This window comes from Paramormyrops kingsleyae, chromosome 1 (assembly GCF_048594095.1).
Source record: "Paramormyrops kingsleyae isolate MSU_618 chromosome 1, PKINGS_0.4, whole genome shotgun sequence".
Classification (NCBI taxonomy): Eukaryota; Metazoa; Chordata; class Actinopteri; order Osteoglossiformes; family Mormyridae; genus Paramormyrops; species Paramormyrops kingsleyae.
In genome coordinates, this window is record NC_132797.1 from 67,489,634 (window position 1) to 67,508,501 (window position 18,868).

Below are 18,868 nucleotides of genomic sequence, written 5' to 3' on the forward strand. Positions count from 1 at the left end.
TGTATAAATTGTATGTTTTGATGAAATCGCCGTCAGACTATTTCTTTGCTCAATGAGAGGCGCCTGCATTAGTCTTTGATGGTTTGTACGGCCGCTACTTGGGTGGTGATACTTGTTGGTAATCCCTAAGTGAATAGGTCTGTGATCTCCTGTTAGTGTTTTGGTTACTGTTGCTATTGATTGATGCTGTCTAGATGGCTCTACATTAATCGATTTGGGTTTAAACAGCCTGCCACTTGAACATTTTGTTCTTTCAAGTCCCCGATTCTCTGTGATGTCCGCTGCTATTTTCGTCCCACTGAGGTGGTGTGGCTTATCAGACTCATGCATAAACAGTCAGCAGGAAATGTTTGCCTAGGTCTATTGACATGCAAAAGTGTCGCTTTCTATGGCAGTGATACAGAAACATTTGCCGGTTTTGGGGTTTTGTGGTATCGGCTGTCATTGCTTATCGTAGTTTTTCTGTAGTTGAGTTGTAAACATATTTTTTCCCTTGCCCTGAGGTAATTTGGTTTTTTATTTTGAATTCCACGGATATTTTGGGCATACCTTAACATCGTCCGCAAAAACAAATTCAGTCCTCCTTACCTACACTTGATTCCACGTAATGCATTCACACCTGCTCACTGTGTGCTTTCGGCTGAGTGTGTGACACTGTAGGCTCACACGTCCTGGGTTATAGGGTTTGATCTGCTCTCACGTGTCCCTGTGTGGAGTTTGCACGTGTTTCTGCTTGTTTGAGTGGTTTTTTCTTTGGGTACTCTGGTTTCCTCCTGCACTCCAAAACCATGTAAGGTGAATTGTGTTCTCTTAATTTCCCACATGTATGTATGTGTGTGCCCTGCCTCATATGCCTTGTCCTTCTTGAGTTAGGCTCCAGACTCTCATGCATAAGTTGTTAGGCATAATGAATGGGCAGTTTTGCGGTTAGAATTTGAGTAGGAATTCCTTTCATTTTAAGTCTAAGTTATTGATGGTTTTTTTTTGTTTGTTTTTGTTTTTTTTTTCTTTTCTTGCTTTGTTGTGTTTACTTAAGTCATCTCAACAAATCTCCTGGAACTTTGTTAACTCTTAATTTACGCAGTACTCAATTTATTAAGAATAAAATAAAAATCAGAAATGTTTTTCGGAGCACAGTTGTGTTTGGTCTGTAGAGAATAATGGAGGAAAAAAACAGGTCACAAAGAGCAAAACTGTATTTTCCATTTCTATCACTTGATGATGGTCACCATAGAAACCGATTATCCCTCTTGGAGATACGAATTGTTCCCATAATTGTCAAATACAGAGCAAAGTAACTTTATTCTTTTTAATGCAAACTATAGAAATACTGTATTGCATTTTTTCAGAAAAAAACATTGTTCTAAATAAATATCAACTATAAGTACTAAGTGCTTTATGTACAGAATTGCGCTACATTTTTTTAGATTGTCGCTTTCAAGATTAAGATTATTTCAGTGATTTCAGTTTTATTTAGGTGGTGAATTATTATAATACTTGTCTATTTGGTGCTGTTTTTGAGTTCTTTATGTTAATGAGACTGGGATATTCCTTTTTTACATGTAAAGGTTTTTATCAGTAAAGGCTGAAATGAATGCTAAAAATAAATAGTTTACATAACACGATGGTGTTTTCTGCATTTTTTTTTTACTAAATTGAAATGCTTGGCATTTAACTGTAGTGGCTAGTCATCAGAGTGCTTCATCTGGAAATTTGAATATTTATGCCTCAGAGCGTCATTCTTGTCACTGGGATTTTTTCTCCCTTTGGTTTATGATGGAAATCTGTTTTGTAATCATTGCTGATTAGAAACAGTCCAGCCAGTTCCACCCACAGTTCTGTGACCCACTGCTCTGTCCCATCAACATGCAATATATGAAGCCTGTGTATTTTTTTGTGAAGGTCTCACCATGATCCAGATCTGTGAGAGCCTGGATGTAAAATCTGTCTAAATGATTTTTAAAAATCTGGAATGGTGTCTGGAAGAAATTGAGTTGTGCAATAATTTGTTGACTGATAAAGAGGGAAGGAAAAGAGTTCTAGCTACTGTAAGTGAAAAAGATAAACATCAACACAATGCCTAACCCAACTGACAACATAGACGGCAGATTTACACTGCAAAGAGTGCAGTGGTTTTACATCTATGACTCTGGTCTGGTTTCAGTCACTTTTTTTGAATTGTAATTCTCTCAGTTGCATGCCTCTGCGTGTGTGCATGAATATTCAGGTCATTATTACTGAGGCCACAATTACACGCAGACTACAATACAAATCAGACAGTGTCATTTTAATTGTGCCAAGTACAAGTTTTTTGTTTTGTTTTTTAAATGTGTCTCAGTTGTTTGTATTAGAATCATTAGAGTATACATTTGTTGTTATATTTTGGGGCATCGATATTACTCGTTTTAATCGATGGAGAGTGTCTGTGCTTAGACTAATGGATGTTGGCACAGGTTTATTGATGCTAAGCACCCAAAAGGAAGGACTGACAGTGAGTGGGGATGTCAAGATCGAAGCTTAAATTGCATTTAATCGTAGAATAAAAATGGAAGCTAGCTTTGGCCGATAGCTCACTGTGCTTTTTCCACTGGCTACAGTTTCCGACAAATCAAATGTGAGTTGGCCTCAAAATGAAATCAGAGGATATTGGGGGTGCACTGAATATTTAGCAGCCCTGGTGTTTGTCTAAGAAGTAACACAAAGCAGCAGTAGAATAATAATATACATACTTAAATAATAAGTACATACTAAAAATATCACTCTTGTCCCTGCTGCACATTTCAACTATGCAACCATGCTTCAAACTTTTTTTTTGCATAGTAGCCAATGGGTCACAAGAAATGAAGTACTTCTAGGTGTTCCATCATAATGAGGTTGAAATGTGGTGAGCACTCAGCTTCAGCTTCACGTGGGGCCGGGCGATTCACTCTAACACGGTGGCCAGATATGACAGCAAGGGAAAAAAAACAATCCATATGAAAAGGTCTGTGTTTTTCATTATGTAGGCAGGTACCGCTAAATGATATGGCAATGGAGTCAATCATCATCATTCTCATCATCATCATCATCATCCTAATCACTCTATGACAACTATTGTGTAGTTTACAGTACAGTATGTGATATACTTACTAGTATGTACAATTACTGTATGCAGTGTACTTACTTACTAGTATGTACAATTACTGTATGCAGTGTACTTACTTACTAGTATGTACAATTACTGTATGCAGTGTACTTAGTGGTATTCTTTTCCCTTCTGCAGTTCAAAGACTTGCATGTACGTGCATCATTGACTCAAACTTATAATGTATGAGTATGTGTGCCATACTCAACTGGCATCCTGTCTACGGTTTAGCCATGCTCACTGCCTGAGATAGTCACCTGGCCAATCCTGGGACCCTGCACACAATGGATAGATGGAAACAAAAATGCAAATGTAATAGCTGTGGGAGGCAGTATTTTTATAAAATACCTGTATGAGTTTTTTGTGTTTACAAATGACCTTGATGATAATCGATTTATGCTGCTACTTAACATCTAATGCAATTTATTTTTAGGATTCATCAAGTAAACAAGTGCATTAGCTATAACTGATGTATGCTGCTATTTAATCTAATGTAATTGACTTTATTTTAAGAAACATCAGGCAAACAATGGCATTAACTGAAGCATTTGCTTTATTTTATACGGTAGTATGTGGTGACATTTTGTTTGCAAAAAAACAAGCATTATATCATTTCAATGTGTATGTATAAATATAAATTGTGTATAATTCAAATAATAGCATTATAAAAAGCTAAAATACACACATTTATTTTTGTCTTTCATTGCTGTCTTCATTACATTTATGTTCATCTGCCTAAAAAGCTTTATTTTCCTTTAATTGAGGTTAATATTGCGAATTGAAAGACATAAAGGAAAACAAGACATATTTCAGGACATTTGCAAATCTGAAGGAATGACAGTTCCACCTAAATGGCGAGGAAAGGCTTATCAAAATAATGTATGTTATGCAGCCAATGATCTTGTGCTGGGAAACAGGGGCGAGAACATGAATTTCACACGTTGGCAGTTCAGCGCCTGACATGTCTGGCTGTATTTTTAAAAAATGGCAGTTTTCAAAATTGTGACAATACACTAATCCTTCTGGTCCAGGATATGAAAAGAGGAGACTGACAGAACAAAGAAGTGCCTGGCAAGGCCTTTGTCCTTTTCAAAAATTACAGCAATTAAATTATTGTCACTTGATACGTGTCCCCAGTTTAGGATAAATACACAGCTCATGAAGCTAGAAAACTTTCTCATTCTGTAAGGTAAAGGTTACAGTGCAGCATGCAGCATTCTGTGTTGTTTCATGGCAGGCCGTATTCTAGAACCCTGCACAGTCGATGCCAACAACAGCAATAATAATAATAATACAGTGGTACCTCAGAACTCGAATTTAATCCGTTCAGAACTCCGGATCGAATCCTAAGAAGTTCCAGTTGTGATTGAATTTTCCCCATAAGAAATAATGGAAAACCAATTAATTGGTTCCCGGCCCAAAAAAATTACACCTAAATATGTTTTTTTTAGCATTTAAACAGAAAATGAACCGGATAAAACAAGAGCATATACTGTACTAAACACATCTAAGCACATTTATCAAAACAGTAATTTGTAAAGTAAGAAAACAAATGTATCCAAACAATGTGTAAAGTTAAAAAAATACAATGTGTCCTGCCCCGATCGTCCTGCTCCTTCTGTGTGCCACGCCCCCTCGTTAACCCCGTGTGGAATCCCTGTGTCATCAGCTGTTTCTGCTTGTTTTCATTAGTCCTCTGTATTTCGTCTGCGTTTCAGTTTGTTTCCTCAGTCCGGTCATTGTATTGTCCGTCTGTGTTTTGCCTGCCTTACCTGTAATTAAACCCTGTATTCCCCGATACCCTGACGTCTGCGCCTTTGTCTCCGTTCCGTCCCCGCTCGGCACGACAATATTATTATAATTAAATGTATTCATGGTTTATTATTAATGATATTAAAATAATTAATGATATTTTTATTTTAAAATGTATTTTATTATATAATAATAATTACTGTTACTGTCTATCATTGTCTAAATGTATTTTTACTGTCTAAATATTTGTATTCAGCTAGTGTAAACATGCACGATGCTATCACAGCGAATGCGAGGCTGAGACTGAAGCGTTACCCTTTGTTTCCGCTGAGAGACGTGCTGCGTGACTCATTTCCCAGCGCGTACAAGTTATCTTAGGTCGGCGTTCATGGTTTGACTTCTGAGATTCAGATCGAGTTCTAGGTAATTTTTTTTTACTTTTAAGAAATTTGAGTTCTAATGAGTTCGAGAACTGAGGTACCACTGTATTTATTTTTAAATATGACAATAAAAACAACGTGAATGATGTGTGAAGTATTTTGCCTTCACATTCATTTTCCACAAAAGGCTGTGATGTCTCTAAAGTGGCTCATCCTTACTGTTCTTGTGGAACAGACAGCATTCCGGTAAATGGTATTCTGGTACATGCACTCCCCCCCAAATGGGCTTTTTTTTCGGTCACTGGCCCCCATGCATTTTGTCCTCTCCAGCAAACCTGAGTGTGTTCCCGTGGGATGAGGGAACTATGAACAAGTAAAGGGAAAAAATTATCTACTCAACTCACCAAGGGGACCCAGCATTCAGTCGCTCACATCTGCCATTTTGCTAAATGTTTTGTTATTGTTGGTATTGTATTGTGAAGTTAGAAAAGGCAAGAGGCAGGGAACACCCTGCACAAGTTCATCACAGGGCACATCCATTAAATACTTGTCAAACCAAATTGACTTTACACATTAGTATATGTCTGAAAAGCAAGTAACTGAATTAGCAGAATTTTATATGTAAATTAAAACCTTTCCCTGAGAGTACCCTGTTAGTATCCCCACAGTACCCCAAAAGAACTCCAACAGCGCCCTTTACAGTACCCTGATAGAACCCTGACAGTATAGTAACTCTTAATTACCACTGACAGCCTACCCTGACAGTACTCCTGTTAGTACCCTGGGAGTTCCACTGCCAGTACCCTGACAGTACCCCAGAAGTACACCATACAGTATACCATACAGTTTCCAGACAATGCCCTTAATTAACGGTACTCCTGACAGTACCCCTGACGTTACCCTTGACAACATTCTAACAGTACTCTTGGTTCTCTTCTGTGGCTCTCCCATGGTGGAATGAGCTGCCAACCATTTCCAGTCATCAGACTCCCTCTCCACCTTCAAGAAATGCCTCAAGACCCATCCGTTCCATGAATTTCTCTCCTAATGTGATGGCTTGTTACGTTCCCTGAATGTTCTTATGTTACACTTCTGGGTTTGAATAGCCTTATTAGATTCTTGCTTTGTTAGTTGTTGTGTACCCCTTGCTGCTACACTGCTTACACTTGTACTGTACCTGGGCATTCCAGCTCACCCTAGCTGCACATGTGTCTAGTTGACTCCCTAACAGCGGTATGTTTGCACTGTTTGAGCTGCTTGCTCACTTGTACATCGCTTGGGACAAAAGGGTCAGTTAAATGTGTGAAATGTAAATGTGCTGTGTAATGTACCATTACCCCCTTTCACGCAATTTCTCCTCACAGCATTCCCTGTGGTACCCTGTTGGTACCTTTTGGTACTTTGACAGAGCCCCTGACAGTACCCTAACAGTATTCTGACAGTACCCTGTCGATACCTTGACAGAGCCCCTGACAGTACCCTAACAGTATTCTGACAGTACCCTGTCGGTACCTTGACAGAGCCCCCGACAGTACCCTAACAGTATTCTGACAGTACCCTGTCGGTACCTTGACAGAGCCCCTGACAGTACCCTGATACTATTCTCACAGTACCCTGTCGGTACCTTGATAGAGCCCCTGACAGTACCCTAACAGTATTCTGACAGTACCCTGTCGGTACCTTGACAGAGCCCCTGACAGTACCCTAACAGTATTCTGACAGTACCCTGTCGGTACCTTGACAGAGCCCCTGACAGTACCCTGATAGTATTCTCACAGTACCCTGTCGGTACCTTGATAGAGCCCCTGACAGTACCCTAACAGTATTCTGACAGTACCCTGTCGGTACCTTGACAGAGCCCCTGACAGTACCCTAACAGTATTCTGACAGTACCCTGTCGATACCTTGACAGAGCCCCTGACAGTACCCTGATAGTATTCTCACAGTACCCTGTTGGTGCCTTGACAAGGCCCCTGACAGTACCCTAACAGTATTCTGACAGTACCCTCTTGGTACTTCTGCCAGAGCCCCTGACAATACAGACAGTATTCTGACAGTACCCTGTGGGTACCTTGAAAGAGCCCCTGACAGTATTCTGACAGTACCTTGTTGGTACCTTGACAGAACCGCTGACAGTACCCTGACAGTACCCTGTTGGTACCTTGGGAGAGCCCCTGACAGTACCCTAACAGTATTCTGACAGTACCCTTTTGGTATCTTGAGAGAACCGCTGACAGTACCCTGTTGGTATCTTGACAGAGCCCCTGACAGTACCCTAACAGTATTCTGACAGTACCCTGTCGGTACCTTGACAGAGCCCCTGACAGTACCCTAACAGTATTCTGACAGTACCCTGTCGATACCTTGACAGAGCCCCTGACAGTACCCTGATAGTATTCTCACAGTACCCTGTTGGTGCCTTGACAAAGCCCCTGACAGTACCCTAACAGTATTCTGACAGTACCCTCTTGGTACTTCTGCCAGAGCCCCTGACAATACAGACAGTATTCTGACAGTACCCTGTGGGTACCTTGAAAGAGCCCCTGACAGTATTCTGACAGTACCTTGTTGGTACCTTGACAGAACCGCTGACAGTACCCTGACAGTACCCTGTTGGTACCTTGGGAGAGCCCCTGACAGTACCCTAACAGTATTCTGACAGTACCCTTTTGGTATCTTGAGAGAACCGCTGACGGTACCCTGTTGGTATCTTGACAGAGCCCCTGACAGTACCCCAACAGTACCCCAGCAGGTTATATGTTCATCAGCTGTTTTTTTTTTGTCACCGCTGGAATTGCACTCCACATGGCAAAGAGGCCCAGCAAAGCTGTGTTCTCTCATTAATGAGACCTAAACATCCATCTGCTAGATTCTCTTTGAAATCCTGCTGCTCTGACTGGAGTCCTGACTTCAGAGGACTCAAATCCAGCTCTGTGACATACATTTGTAAGAAAATAGGCACATCCATATATTCACAGCCATTTCTGTTAAGGACATGCATTCCTAACTGGAAGATTGTTGGTTTAAGTCCTAATACGGCGCCGCAAGTAGTTTCCTTGAAACTGGAACTCAAAGCTGCTAAGTCAGCTGTACTTGTGATGAGTCTAAGTCTTTTGCACCAATTAGTAAAATTATTTTGTCTGGGAGAAAAATCATTCGATCTAGTTACCTTTGCTGAAATAACTGTTTCTAATGAAGTTAAACTGTAAATGTTAAATGTTCAATAATTGAAAAATATATTAAAATCAGTATGGCACAACTTCAGTTATTAGCATATGGTCACAATCTGCTGTTGCCAGGATTTACAAGGTATTAACAACTGGCATTTTATCATACTCGTTACAGTGAGAACTCCTCTTGAATTTATTGCACATTTAATTACCTGTGGTTTAGTGCATTGAGTCTGCAAATGCACTGTCTTAAAACAACAATTACTATTACTATTATTTTTTGTGTTTGGGGGCAGCGTGTGGCTCAGTGGGCTAATCCTGTGTGTCTGTAATCCCAAGGTCATCAGTTCAAACCCAGCCCAAGCACATCTGCAGGTCCTTCAGCAAGCTCCCTGGGCGCCCCAACAGGTGGCTGCCCTTCACAGACAGCTTACTCTACAAAGAGCAAGTTGAGGGAGGCATAAAGACAATTTCCCCATGGGGATCAATAAAGTATCAATTATTGTTATGTAGCATTTTTAAATTTTATTAATGGCTAGAAAGGAATGCATGTGCAATATAGTAGTGTAGTGTATTATGAGTTGTCAGTACATATTTGACAGTTTTCTCCTTGATAAATTAAACTGTTGGATCAGGCATGAATTCCTTAACCACATACAGGGTAATATTTAAAGGTGAAATGTTTAGCACAGTTTGCTCAGGCCGGTTTAGAATGATGGAGTAAATGGAAGTATCCCTTAGAACTTCATTAGAGAATATAACTTAGGACGGTACAGAGCGAGAATGCAAGATTCTAATCATATCTCAGTGAATTTCTATAAATAATTACACCGAGACAGCTGGACTGGATTTTCACATCACTCCGGGTTGATGATGTCAGCAAATGAAGTAAATGGACTGTGTAGCTGACTTAGCAGTTATCGGTTTGCATTTTAGCAGTGGAGTTATGATGGGAATATGCAAAAGGGAATTTATTTCCCCATGGCTGGCGCGCTTGAGCATGCCGTCTCCCTGCAGTTAAACTCTTCAGTGGGGAATATTTAGACCTCAGAAATTCAGACTCAGTCCTTCTCTTTTACTTAGCAACCCAAAATGCAGGACTGAGTGCATCTTAAGTGGCTGGCCGCTTTTAGCACCCACTTTTAGTCAGAACGCAATTAAGGAAAATGAGCACATTTTTTCTAACTATCCCAAGAAAAAGACAGAATAAATTAATACCATTACATTTTCATTGTAAAGGAAAGTTAGGGAATTAGCTGCTAGACGGAATCTGCTAAGGTAAAGAGCAGCAGAGTTTGAGGATTTATCATCGAGATGAAGTCTACGATGTGACATTTTTTTTATGTAACGCTTTTAGGTAAACTTCCTGCTTCCACAGAGTTGTGTTTTGCTGTGTTCTGCAGGCATGACTTGTCAGGCACGGACTTCTTATACTGAGGACGAGGTCCTTTGGGGACACCGTTTCTTTCCGGTCATATCCCTGGAGGAAGGCTTCTTCAAGGTGGACTACTCGCAGTTCCACGGCACCTTCGAGGTGCCGACGCCGCCCTACAGCGCCAAGGAGCAGGAGGAGGCCCTGCTCATCTCCTCCCCACTGATGGCGCCCTCGTTGAGCAACAGCGGCGAGAAGGACAGCTCGCTGGACTGCTTGGAGAAGCTGGAGGACGCGGAGGTGGCAGCCAAGCTGCCGGCCAAGCTGCAGAAGATGACGGGCCGCGAGGGCCTGCCGCGGAAGCTGCTGAGAATGAGCTCCACTGCCTCGGAGATGACCTACAGCCTGGGCGAGCTGCCCATCAAGCTGCAGCGCATTAGCTCCGTGCCCGGCGTCTCTGAGGAGAAGGGGGGCTCCAAGGTCACCAAGGTCAGCGCGGAACCCATCAGCAAGTCGGTCGCCGATCTGCCTCCAAAGCTTCAGAAGTTGGCTGGAGGAGGAGGCGGTGGGCGCATGGATGAACACCTCCCTCCCAAACTCCGAAAAATGAATTCAGACAGGTTTACGTAAAAATCAAAAAGACAAGCTATGTAACAGCTCTTCCCCCCTCCTGAATTATTTCTCCCACATCTGCCGTTCTGCACAGCTATTAAGGACAATATCATATTATACTCAAGATATACATCTAACGTTTTCGTATATAGATTTATGGGTGTAAATATACATGCTTTGATATGGGACCTTTGATAGTCAGGATGCTGTATCGCCGCTAAGACCTACTGCCATGCACAGCTAAGCATGTAAAACAGCATTTCCCATGCAGCATGGCACTTAGACAGCTGTCCGTTCACAGGAACCATCAAGATAAATAAATTTCACCAGAGAAGCTTGGGAGTAAGGCTTGGATGTTTTCGCCCTCTTTAGGTCGTGATCACCCTTTAGCAGAAGTGTGAGACGCTCAGAGATGGCTTCTTTTAATAATCTGACACAGGGAAATTCAGCCTTTTTTAAGCCCAGATGAAAACAGACCAAAGTTAGGGACCCTCTACCACTAATGAGTGATCATTATGAGTAAGTAGCTAAGAACTCGTTAGCTAAGAAGATTAATATTTCTGGTTCCTTCCCCCTTGATATGTTTTTGCACAGACCCAAGGTTGAAAACCCCTGATCTAACACAAAATAGCATTTCTAACTGTTAACTTTGAGTGCATGTCACTCTTAGTGAAGAGTTTAGAAGCAAACACTGGGGGAAGGAGGGTAAGCCTTTCCAATGTCACATCAGTTTATTTTACTCTCCATTCAGAGCTGTATTTTTGCTATTTACATGATATTTATATGTTAAACTGAATATTTTTTATTTTGAATAAAGTACATGGCCTTTTTAATGGTTTAGGCAAAAGTAATGAATGGCTGAATGATAACTGAATGTCAGTGATGTGTGGTTTACATCAAACGCAAGATTTATTTTGGGAAAAAAACAGGCAGACAGTATTTGCCATTTGCCTTTCCCTAACATAAATAAGCTCATTCGATTGGTGAGTCTATACAGTGGTACGTCAGTTCTCGAACTCACTAGAACTCGAATTTCTTGAAAGTCGAACAAACCAGTGACCTAGAACTCGATCTGAATATCAGAAGTCGAACCGTGAACGCTGACCTAATATAAATTGTACGGCCCGGAAATGAGTCATACTACAATGTAATTCTTACTTGAATGCCTTATTCACAAGACTGGACGATTAACCAAATAAAGCGGCGCAACATTACAGTAACTAACAATAAATAAACCACTAACTTACATGTACTATTAGATCATTTATGTCATTTATTTAAACTTTATTTTACCAGGTAAATTAACTGAAAACCAGTTCTCACTGCTTTACGTGATATTCGGAAGAAATAGCAGATTACGCATCGGAACTGCCTGGGATACAAACACCATGCGTGTAACTAACCTCTTCAGCTAATAAGGACAAAGGTGTGTCGTCACGGAGGCGGTTCCAGTTTGTGCAGCCGGGTGAGAGGTCGCAAAACATCTAACCGTAATGCATTGCGTCAGGATCAGAATGCGTTGCTTTAAGTCAGCGCAGCATCATCCTCATATGTTTCTCCATCACTCCAGTATCCAATCACATACACATTAAAAAGCAAGTTTAAACATTGCAACTACTAAAGCACACATGGCTATTTGTGTTTGTAAACAATGACCGCAACCAATCACAATCCTTTAACTTGGTCATGTGACCCATGGCTTGGCATAGCAGCCGTTTTTAGTGCATGAAGTATCCATCAAAATCTTTTGCCATCAGCTTATTAACAACACTATTACACAAATCACACCAGGGATCATTAATAAACATCTTAGGGCAGCATTTGGTTGTGATAAAACTTCTCAATGATGGCTGTGATCGTCACCAGATGAGCTGTTGAAGTGGCGATATTCGGCCATATTTAAGAAATTTTCGTTTAGAAGTAAAATTTTCGGGGCACTCAAAAACAATGTTGGGATGTTCAAATATGCTTCAAATTAATCACAGATGTAGACAAATATGTATATTAACAAATATATATGGTATCAAAGCTATTGTAACTTACCTTCGGGTAATGGAATGTTGACTTTTATGACAGTTTTTTCGCAACAAAATTTTTCGACTTCTACAAATCGGACAGAAAAAATTCGATCACGATGCTGCAGAAGAACATGTGAACTACGTCATTAATATCGGTGTTTCCCCGAATAACATTATCTAAACGCAAAACAATGACGCGCCCCATTGAACAGTGCACTCGGCTGTGCTCGGGCGGCAGGTGCCATGACTCAGCAGCTCACCGGGAGCGTTAGTCACATACCTACAGGGGTAATGTTGGGATAAGATCTTAATCGTTTTGGAAGCCATTAAGAAAAAAAAATGCTCTTCTTGTTTTTTCCTGTTCATTTTGTGTTTAAATGCTAAAAATAAAAAAAACATATTTAGGTGTAATTTTGGGGGCCGGGAACCAATTAATTAATTAATTATCAGAACTCAAACTTTTTAGGATTCGATCCGGAGTCCAGAACGGATTAAGTTCGAGAACTGAGGTACCGCTGTATGTATATAAGTTTGTGTGTGTATGTGTGTATATATATGTATGTGTGTGTATATACAGTATATATATATATATATATATATATATATATATATATATATATATAATACACACACACACACACCAAGGACATAATGGCATAAATGTTTTACATTAACTGCACTTTCATAGTATAAGGAACATGGGTAACACTTTAGTTGAAGCAGTCAGCAGTCTTCATGATGCATTATAGACCTTCATAATGCCTTATAATGCATTCATAAAGTATTATAAGCATGCTATAACTATTTATAAAAAGGCATAACACATTATGGCTATGTTTATTATGCGTTATGGATCCTATATGAAGCTGTCATCTATAATGCACTATGAGTACCTTCATGATGCATTATAATGCTCAGCATAAGGCATTATAATGCATTATGAAGGTAAATATAGTACATTATAGGTATATGTACATGTATAACACATAAGGTGCTCTTTACATGGTGCTTATGAATGTTCTATGAATGCATTATAAATGCATTATGGAGGTGCACTGAATGTTTTATGAATGCGTTATGAGGGTGCTGTTAATATAAAACGTTATCTTGTTCAAATTATACTGTATAACTATATTCATAAATGTAGAGTTCATAATAATTTCTAATTTAACCTCTTGTTAATTTTTTTATATTCTCAGAGATCTACATGCTTTGAGATAGCAAGATACTTGGTTTTATATGCTTATTAATTTATTACATTCAATATTGATTTATTACATCAATTAAATATCTTTTCTAGTATGGTCTATGGTCATTTTAAGGCATTTTTATAATGGACCTACAAGCACTGTAGCTATATTGAAATACATAAATGTATAAATATATAATTATAACTTTTATTAGGCTATGTCCAGTTGACATTGACCCCTGATGACCACATAGGCGGCATTTCGCAAGAATATTCGGTCTTCTCTCTGGTTCTTCAGACTTCCCTGTGGCATGTTCTTATATATTGTTAGAGAGAAGTTAATTAAAAAGTAAGAGAGCTATGTACCCAGAGAATTTTTTTTGATGGAGCTGAAAATTAGTTGCTGAAGAATTTTAGACACTAGTAGCTTGGAAACAGGCCTGATTCAAAATGCATCGATAGTTACTGTGCAGTAGGCTGGTGTCTGGTACTATTCCACCTATAAAAATGCCCAAACCCCCAAAAGAAGATGGTGAGATTGAGCCTTCGGATCCCTTCATCTTCTGCTGTTGTGAAGAACAGTAAATCCAGATAAAGACGCTGGGTCCCCCTGAGACAGGTCTGCTTCCTCTTCATCGTTACGGTGATGAATCTGTGTAATACCGTCTGTGAATGTCCCCTGTCCCTGGAGGGGGACAAGCAGACCCCATGAGGCGTTCTGGGGTCCCTACAGACCAACGCTTTCTGCTCTAAAGCTTTTCAAATGACTGCGGTTGAATGCGCGCTCAGATGACGCACAATCTCTCATTTCCTGTAAACATAAACTATGGGATGCATTATTTTAATATAAAAACCTTTTTTATGTATTCCAATTACCAGCCTTGGTTTCCTCGGCCTTCCCTTTATAGGGCAAAATACATTTGTTGTTCGATTTTAATTTCTATGCTTGTTTTCTCAAATTTATAGACACAGCAGGTCTGTGTTTTATAGAACTCGAGACTGGGTAATTCTTTTCCCGAAATGGAAATGTCTGCCTATCTTAAACAGTTATTGGGGCATGAGAAATGTGACGATATATTTATTGTACAATCCACACAGGTAGGAAGTGGACTTGTATGTATTAGTACTGTTTAACCTGTATTAAACTTTGACAATTTGACTTGAGTTTAGGTTTGGTTTTCACAAGCCCGCATTAAGCTTTGTGTTTCTTGTCTTTTCTCAGTAGCCACTTCATTAAGCACCCCAACATACGAGCAGATAGGACCCAGATAGGTCTGAAGAACCACGTCAGGAGATGACGAGTCATGCATTCAGAGATGTTCTTCTGCACACCAGTGTTGCACTGAGCTTTCGTCTTGGTCCTCCTGTTAGTTTTAATGAGTCTGGCCATTCTCCTCTGACCTTCTCTCATTAACTGGATGTTTTTTTTGCCCAGAGGGCTGCTGCTGACTGCATGTTTTTTTTGTTTATCTCACCATTTCCCTGTAAACTCTAGGCACTGTACTGTGTGAAAATCGCAGGAGCTGTTTCTGAGATGCAAGAACCACCACGCCTGTTGAGGCCAATCACACCATATATAAAACACTTAGATCAGACGTTTCATGCATGGTAACTTTGCCGGTCTCATGCATGGTGACTGACACTCTATTCAGTCACATCTTAGGCGTTTCACATTAACCACCAGGCGTAAATAATTAAGTGGCCACAGAATGTCTGTAATTTTTTGGGTAACTCTTAGGTTTGGGTGGCATTGTTTATAACCTGGCTGTACACCATAGACAAGACACCACAGAGCTCACACACAGTCAGCAATTTAGATCCAACAGCATTCCCTTTTGAACTGGGACAAAACTGCTGGATGCAGACATTGGTTCAGTCAGACTTCGGAGCTGTGAAGTCACAGCACCACCTGCCGTGTCCCCTTGCAGACTTTATTGCATAGGCCCAGTGTCAGTTTGAAGTTTTGGAGGAAAGTTGCTACACAATCAAGACCCACAAACCGAGTCATGTAGATGTGAAACTGTCTAGATGTGGAAGCCAGACTGGGCATGGATGGTGCACCCAAAATTCAAAAAACCACCAATCACATTTCGTCTGCCAGGTGATCATGGGAAGATAGGCTAATATCAGAGTTCACATATATTACAGTTTGTAGTTGTTGGTATAAAGAAACCATTTCTGTAGCGGAGGGAGGGGCATGTTCAGATAACGGCCTAGAAGTGGTGGGGCACTTAGTGCCCAATTATCACACATTTTTTTAAGGAAAAAACGATTCTAGAAGAGGTACATTTTCATAAATCAGCTGCAGTGCATATTATTTCTTCAGGATCTCATTATCCAAGTTGTGTGCATGTATATACAGAGAATATATGAAATAAACCAGGAGTACGTTCTCTCAGAAACTTTAAAGACTTGATTTGGTCACTTTTGTTGCAGATGTTGTTTTTTTTCTTGGCATTTCGAACACCTCGTCTAAATGTGACATGTTATCAAGCTGTGTGGGCGTATTTTGATTTCAGTTCCCTTTTTCAAACGGTAAAAAGAAAATCTATCTATTTTAATCGCTAGGTTTCTTCTTCCAATTTTTTTAAATCTTCAGACAGCATTGGTGCGGGTCTTCGGAAGGTGTGAATCAATACAGAACAGCGGAAGCTACCTGTGATGTTCAGCCATGTGAATTCATCACACACCTCCAGCAATACATTGCCTTCCCTCAGATTCCAGCATCCAGCGGCACACCCCAGAGAGCCGTCGGCTCTGTCACATTTCCCTCGCCAGCCCCGCGATCAATACAGCGGCGAGCCAGAAAATGCCATGAGTTGCGACGTGGCTGTAAATAACTTTGTGTTTCAAATTAAGCCCTACCTCACTGGCTCCAGACTGAAACAGTTATCAAGTTTTGTTTTATTGTGAAGTGTATACATTAACAGCTATTTTAGCTAATAGAGTATAATGCCTTAATAAACTACATTTCAGTAATTAATTATATTAATTATGTTTTGTTTTACTGCAAAGTGTATACATAACGATTTTTGCTACATGCAGCTCTGGAAAAAGATGTACTTTTCAGGAATCTGCATTGTTAAATGCTTCCAGGTTCAAAATTTCCAAGACAGCAGTACACAAGAATAAGATGAAGCAGGAGACAAAGGGAATGAACAAAAAGCAGCTGGGTAGACAGCAGAAGCAACTTTCTAATGCCAGAGATGACCATCAACTTATCTGGCAGTGCCTCATAAATTGGAGGATGACATCAAACGACCTTCAAAAAGAAAGGGAAACATTAAGTGGCGTGAAGTGCACTGGAAGGACAGCTTGTATCAGGCTCTTAGAAGCAGAGCCTGAAGTCCCAGAAAGCGAGGAAGCCCTTCATTAATGCGTAGCAGGGAAGAGCCAGGCTGGAGTTTGCAAAAAAATGTATATTTTAAAAAGATGCATACCCAAAAACTGAGAAATAAGTGAAACTAGAAATGTTGCTGTGGTCTCGTATTTTTTTCTAGAGCTGTACAGTGGATTGCCTTTATGAATTCCATTTCAGTAATTAACTCTTTAATTTTTTCAGTAACAAATTACAAAATTCTTGCGTCCTGTACATTGTGTCTCCTGCTCTGAGCTTCCCGTCAGAGGCTCCAGTCTTATTGTGACGCAGTGCTGGACAAGCAATTATGGGAAATGGACTGATGGATGGATGGATTTTCACTTATTCTAACGATAAATCAGCAATTCATAGTGAAGCTACAGTAGTGGGTTTGCGGCTGTAGGGGCGAGAAGAGCTTTTGATGGGCGGCAGAACGATTCCTGTCCACCCTCTTTGCTCTGCACTGACCCGCAGAGCGTGGAGGCTGACTTGAAGGAAGGCGACAGTTGTTATCTGATGATTAAACAAATAAATTACATTTAGAGGTAGAAAACGGCCTTCTCCAATCGCACAATGCTGAGAGATAATCAATCTAATGTTAGCATCATGCAACTATGCAACTATCTTACAGGATAAAACACGATGTTCCTCTCACCTCTCTATTTGCTGAAGGGTACAAATGTATCTCTGCAAATAATTTCCAATTACATCTCCATACAATTCAATCCAAAACAAATATAATCAGTTTTCACGCCACCAGATTGAATACTAAATTTAAATTATTCTGTGGTTTGTTCACCACGTAAAAAAAGTTTTACAGCAAGATGTTACTTGAGTTTCTGACTGGATGTTCTGAATTACTTTCACGCTTAAATCATTGTTGATAAATTTTAATAAAGCAGATTTTAATTGTCCTTCTGTTTTCATGCTGAGGTCATCAGGATGTTTTGAAAAGTCGTTTTAGGCCCGTTTTCTTTGTTGTAAACAGTGATGATGTGATTTATGGGCGGGGCTAAACTGGTGGCAGAAAGAGACGGTTCTGCAGTAACAGTGTCAGGTGTGAGCTCCAAAATCAAATTTACAATATGGGAATACGGATCATCTCACGCCTTCTCCAAGCATTTTAATGGTTCGCCAGCAGAAGACAGGTTGTCTTACACTAATAATCTAACGCTTAGCAACATGGTGAGGTGTCCTGACCTGTACTCACTGTCAGGTCAGTGGGTCAAGGGTCCAACTAAATGTCACAGTTGCCTGACATCTTCGTGTACCTTGTGGAAAAACCCAGTCTCTATATGAAAGGGAAGCTCAAGCCATACGTAGCTCCTGACACATACAATTTTGTACTTTGCGGTTGTGTCCAAAACATTGAACACTGAGATTTGCATGGCTGGGTAAGTATGAACTCCTTTTTATTGTAAATCACTACAACTGCTACTATCTAGGTGTATGTAAAAATGTTATTCTATTATTTCATGCTGTAACTGTAGGTCTAATTCAGTATGTGCTCTGTTAATTGCATATGTAATTATTACCTAGATCTGTTATTTACATCATGTTCCTTCTCTAATGTAGGCTAATTGTCACAGGTTAGGGTCGTGCTACAGCTACATTAGCTTCTCTGCTATTTAAGGTTCAGCTGTATGTCAGAATGGGAAGGACAGACAAAGCCAGCACGTCAGGGGCCTGTGTGGAAAAAAACATGTGCAGGACACAAGAATATATTTTTTTCCTTATTCTTTTATTTCCCTCCGCTTGTTTCAGCTGTTTTTTACCCACCACTTGCAGTGACATAACTGTGACATCCTCTCCAAATTGGTCTATGTCTCTTGCTTTTAAGCCTGCTGGCATAGTGGTTTACTAAGTAGCCCTACAGTGTTGTGTCACACCTCC

General features: G+C 40.2%; 1 protein-coding gene across 9 annotated transcripts in view; it reads left to right on the plus strand.

Annotated features, from left to right (window-relative positions):
- kcnj3a (potassium inwardly rectifying channel subfamily J member 3a) overlaps positions 1-18,868 on the plus strand; it is a 46,824-nt gene that overhangs the window by 12,349 nt on the left and 15,607 nt on the right. For 2 of the 9 annotated variants that reach the window (XM_072718208.1, XM_072718211.1), the window contains one exon: positions 9,830-16,603. The exons of the other annotated variants lie outside the window; for them this stretch is intronic. In XM_072718208.1, the coding sequence (XP_072574309.1) occupies positions 9,830-10,428 (599 nt within the window). In that variant the 3' untranslated portion in view covers positions 10,429-16,603. Of the gene's footprint in view, positions 1-9,829; positions 16,604-18,868 lie in introns of those variants that run through there. 9 annotated transcript variants of the gene reach the window in all.